The sequence below is a fragment of the Apus apus genome, chromosome 5 (genome assembly GCF_020740795.1).
Source record: "Apus apus isolate bApuApu2 chromosome 5, bApuApu2.pri.cur, whole genome shotgun sequence".
Classification (NCBI taxonomy): domain Eukaryota; kingdom Metazoa; phylum Chordata; class Aves; order Apodiformes; family Apodidae; genus Apus; species Apus apus.
The window spans coordinates 2,965,998-2,970,798 of record NC_067286.1 but is presented as its reverse complement, the minus strand read 5'-3'; the positions used below and the strand labels follow the sequence as shown (position 1 = coordinate 2,970,798).

General features: G+C 49.8%; 1 protein-coding gene across 1 annotated transcript; it reads right to left on the bottom strand.

Moving 5' to 3' along the window:
- Positions 1–1,523: 1,523 nt before the first annotated feature.
- On the bottom strand, positions 1,524–4,549 carry FGF4 (fibroblast growth factor 4). Its single transcript, XM_051621669.1, has 3 exons — positions 4,246–4,549; positions 3,371–3,474; positions 1,524–1,700 (listed from the first exon to the last, which is right to left on the bottom strand). Exons 1-3 carry the CDS (start codon positions 4,547–4,549, stop codon positions 1,524–1,526), a joined length of 585 nt encoding a protein of 194 aa, XP_051477629.1.
- Positions 4,550–4,801: the final 252 nt, after the last annotated feature.

Genomic DNA, 4,801 nt, shown 5'->3' with positions numbered 1-4,801 from the left:
GGCAAAATATATAAGGTAAAATATAGGGTTACTTGATGACGATATAGTACTGCAGCCTGACAGCTGTCTGCAAATATTTTCACCATGATTACCCTTACTAAAAGTAAACCACTGGGTAAAGATAGCTCAAACGTGACAAGGCTCAAATAGGATGCAACCAGCTCTATCCTGAATACTTTTGGCTACATATGGAAAAAAAGAGAGTTTTGGGATTACGATTGTTCCCCCAGGCCCTCCTCCAGAACTGTTAAGACCAAGCAGAAAAGATTGTACCTTCCTTCCATGCAGACTTTGTTAGGAGACTGGCTTCGAGGGTTAGTGAGGTAGAAATTAATCAATTTTGTCAGGGAATGAGACAGAAAAAAGCAGCATATTTCTCCTTCCAAACACTGCACCAAAAATAATAAATAGTACAAAACAACCTCAGTTCTTCGCCATCTATCTAAATTCTCTCTGTGGAGCTTGTGTTGTCTATGAATCAGCAAATGCTTTTGCCTTCTAAAACCTTAGGAGTATTCTAGAGTTCCACAAACTTTGAAAAATGAATGTAGTCTCCAAACGTGAAAGGGAATTTGATTTGAGTTAAGTAGAACTGGTTCACGGCAGTGAGCGTGGTTCACAGTGTGCTCAGTGAGGGAGGGACAGACACAGTTTTAATTTTCAGCCCAATGCCAAACAATTGTATCAACTCTAAGCTTCCATTAAGGGCCACAGAAGATGGGCATGCTCCTGTTTGCCTAAATAGGGGGGAAAAAAAAAACAACCAACCCAACCCCGCTGAGTTTATGTAGGTGTTCAAGCCTCTCTGCCGCCTGGCAGCTCTAAGAAGACTGACTGCAGGAAAGTTCAAAGTTCAGCCCTGGCAGATCTAAAAACAGATTTGTGGGGTAGCTCTTCAGGGCTGCACTCTCTGCACCGAGGTAAACTGATCCCATCCCAATTAAACAGCAAAGGAGGTCAGGCATTGTGTGTGGCTCCCTGCTGGCATCCCACCCAGGCACCTCCAACACCCCAGGCCAACAGTTCTTTGGGAGTCATGGGGTGGGGGGGGGGGGGTGTTGGAAAACACACAGAGGACAACAAAGCCACCATAACAAACAAACAAACAAACACATGTAGAGAAACAGGCATCGTACAACACACAGACAGTGCAAAACATTGTAGTACAGGAATTGCATTCCACCTGGTTTAGGGCACGGAGTAGCAGCACACCTGTGATCACTTAGAAATGAATTAAATAAACCACAAAGCAGAAGTCTTCTACTGTTGCACCACAAAATGAAATACCTTGGGTTGGAGGTTTGTTTCGTTTTCAGATATTTAAAAAAAAAAAAAAAAGAAAAAAAAGAAAATCGGAACTATAAATAAATTTTGCAGCAATATATACAGACTTAAATAATTAACTTAAATATCTTACACCCACTCTTGCATAAAACTCTCCAGTAAAAGTGCACCATGTTTCTTTTTCCCCAAACATGTTCTGCGTCTTCCCCTGTGCTGAGGTAGGTCTGAAGGGAGATGTCTCAGATTCTAGGAAGAAAATGTGTCACTGTCATTGTAGGAGACACTTTATTGCCTTTCTTTGTTCTTCCATTTTTGCTCAGGGCTATGTACATCCCGGGGTAAATCCTGGATTCGTAAGCATTGTAGTTGTTTGGCAGGAGAATCTCTTTGAATTTGCACTCATCATTGAAATGGGTCTGAAATGAAAAGGGAAGAATGAGAGGGAAGGAATTTTAAACATCAGGTGCGGAAATATTCTTGCTACCAGGTGTAGAAGGTGTGTGCAGCTGACACCCCCCCTTTAATAATCTTTTGAAGTGGTCACCCAAACAGAGCTTCAAACAGGACTTATGAGACAGAGGATCATTAAGGATGCAGTGTCCAGGCCAGGCATGAACACCTAGAGGTGGGATGGACACTCTTGGCACTCCTGAGGGAGAGGGGCATGTTTTAACAGAGCTGCAGTGGGTTAAGACCCAAGCCCAGTTCTGCTGCCATGCTCCCCTGCTTGCTCAGTGGTTGTTCTACCACCCATCAATTGCCTGAGGAGCCTCAGGAGGATCCGAATGCTGGCACTTTCTCATGTCACTTGAGGAGAAAGAGGCATTTTAAAGACACTCTGGATGGTATTTTCTCCTTCTTTAGTTTTAAAATCAAAGGAAGGGTTTGGATTACTTCTGTTAACGGATCAGGAAAACAGAGCTGACCAAAGACACCCTCCCAGTGAAAGGGTTTCATTGGCACAGAAGTACAAAGAGGAGCAGGTGTTACTGGTGTATTATCTAGAGAGTAACAAATGAACTCATTGCTTATTATTGGGATAAAGCCTAGGGTTTTGCAAGAGAGGTCTCAGCCTGCCAAGCTGAACACTGGGAATTCCTTTATCCAGGACACCAGAGCAGCAGTCTGCCTAAGAAGTGGTGCAATTTGGTGACTGATTCTGCCTGGCTTTTATAGAAGTCAAAATCCTCTGTAACAGGAGTGATGCTCCAGAAAACAATGCTGGATGCTTCATGTCTTCCTGTGAAAATGCCCAAGTTAACTTTGACATAGTTTGGCTCTTCCTCAGCCCAAGTTTCTGCAAAGCATACTTGAGAAACATGGAACAGAAAAGCCAAGGGTTCCTCCAAGGAAGGAGGCTCAGGAATGGGTTTGATGTTCTGCTGATCACAGGACCTTACACAGAGGTGAATTCAAAAGCAAGAGGACACCTCAACATGGGCAAAGACATGCACTGTTATTGTCCACCCAAAGTCTGTTTTATACAATGCCTCTATCTTTTCCAAAGATTCAACATCAAAAAATGTATTGTCTCCTAATAGATCTGCCTTCTCACAAATAGAAGTCCAACCCCTGAGGATGCTGACCTGTCACAGGAACAGACTCTCCAATCAAGAGCATTAACAAGGAGTGATCAATAGGTATGTGACAGGCACTGATTCAGCACATCATAAAGGGTTATTTGTGGGGACCTGGCTGATCACAAGTTCAAGTGCCCTCTGATTGGGAAATTGCCACATCTGCTTAAGGCTGCTTGTACTTAGGTACAGGAAAGATATGGACTGAGACAAGCTTGAGGTCTTGTTGGTCTCCATGGTGGGCAAGATGGGTAACCATGGTTGGGTGACCATAGTTTTTATGGGGGAACCAAGAAAGTGTAATGCAAAGGAGTGGATTTCACTTCAAAATCTCAGTAAGCACTATCCATGGGAAGCACACCTTCAGTTGGCAAAGTGGCAAGGGCTGCTCTGTGCTGCCTGACTTAGGAGGGCTAAGGACGGGGCTTGGGCATCTTCTAGCACCATGCACATCTTTAACCCCAGCTGACAATGTCCCTTCCCCAGGCACGCACTCGGGGGCTACTTACAGATCCATAGAGTTTGCCTTTGCTATTCATGGCCACGAAGAGTCCACTTCTCACACCAAATATGCTCACCACTCCTCTTTCCACGGGGGAGATTTCCAGCAGACCTACAGAGGAGACACAGGAATCAGGGGGACAAAGGGCTGCACCCTGAAACGACTGTGTGGTGTCAGTGCTGGTGTCAGAGCCACCCAAAGGCTCCCATCCCCAGTGTGGTGCAGGTCCCCATGCCCCAGCACTGCTGTGGGTGGACACAGAACCCCAGCCTCACGCTCCACGTGCTGCCCCACGCCCCACTGTGGGACTTCTCCTCTTTTAGCTAAGTATCTATTTTTACTTTGCCCCCAGGCATCCTCCTGTGTAGACAAGGTTAAAATAAGCCAGAGTGTGCTCCAGGCGAATGAAACATTTGTCATCATGCAGCTTATATCCCCCCTTCCAGGACCTTATTGTTTCAGTTGGATATCAGAGTCACGGGGCCACGGGGGGGTTAAATCCCCAGCAGATGCTTCTCAAGTCTGGGGGAGAGCCGGGCTCTCCACTGTCCCAGCTCGGAGCGGATGGCCCACGGGACTGCGGACCCTCCAGATGTTGAGGCAACCCCGACACCTGCCTCCCCCCGGCGGCAGGGGCGCAGGGCAGCGCTGAGCGGCTCCGCCGGAGCGCACGATGGGCTCCGCCGCCGCCCCGCTGCCCCCGCCACCCGCCGCCCTCGGGGGAGCCGAGGCCGGCAGCACCCCGCTGGCGTGGGCGGGTGGACTTTTTAGGGGTGTCAGCCGTGGGCCACCCTTCCTTTGGGGCATAACGCTCTGCGCGGCAGGTGAGGCTCTCCGCGGAGAGCCCCACCTGCCGCCCCGCGGGGGTCCTCGCCGGCTTACTGTATCGATTCTCGCTGTGGATCCCGTCGATGCGGCCGTCGGGCAGGACCTGGATGTGGAAACCGATGCCCACGTTGCAATAGAGGCGCCGCAAGCGTTTGATGCCCAGGAGGTAGTCGCCGTCGCGGGCGGTGTCGCGGCGCTCGGCCGGGAGGCGAGCGACGGAGCGGGCGAAAAGAGCCGCGTCCCAACGGCGCTGGCGGGGCCCGGCGGGGATTCGACCCGTGGGGGGACGGGCACCTACCTCCCCCGGCCACAGCAGCCCCAGGAGCAGCGCCGGGAGCAGCGCGGAGGGGAGAGGCATCCCGGTTTAAGGGCTGGTAGCCACGGGCCGGCGGCGGGTCGCTCCGCGAATACGCTGGCCCCCCAAGCTCCCACTTTATACTGAGGTCAAAGAAGGAAAGGGTGGGGTGGGTGGAGGTTGGGGGGGGGAGGAAGAAAAAAAAAAAAGAGCAACAACAAAACCCAAAACAAAAAAACAAGCAGAAAAAAAACCCCAACAACACCAAAAAAGCGAGACGGGGAGATGGGGGAGGGAGGGAGCCCCGCGCTCAGT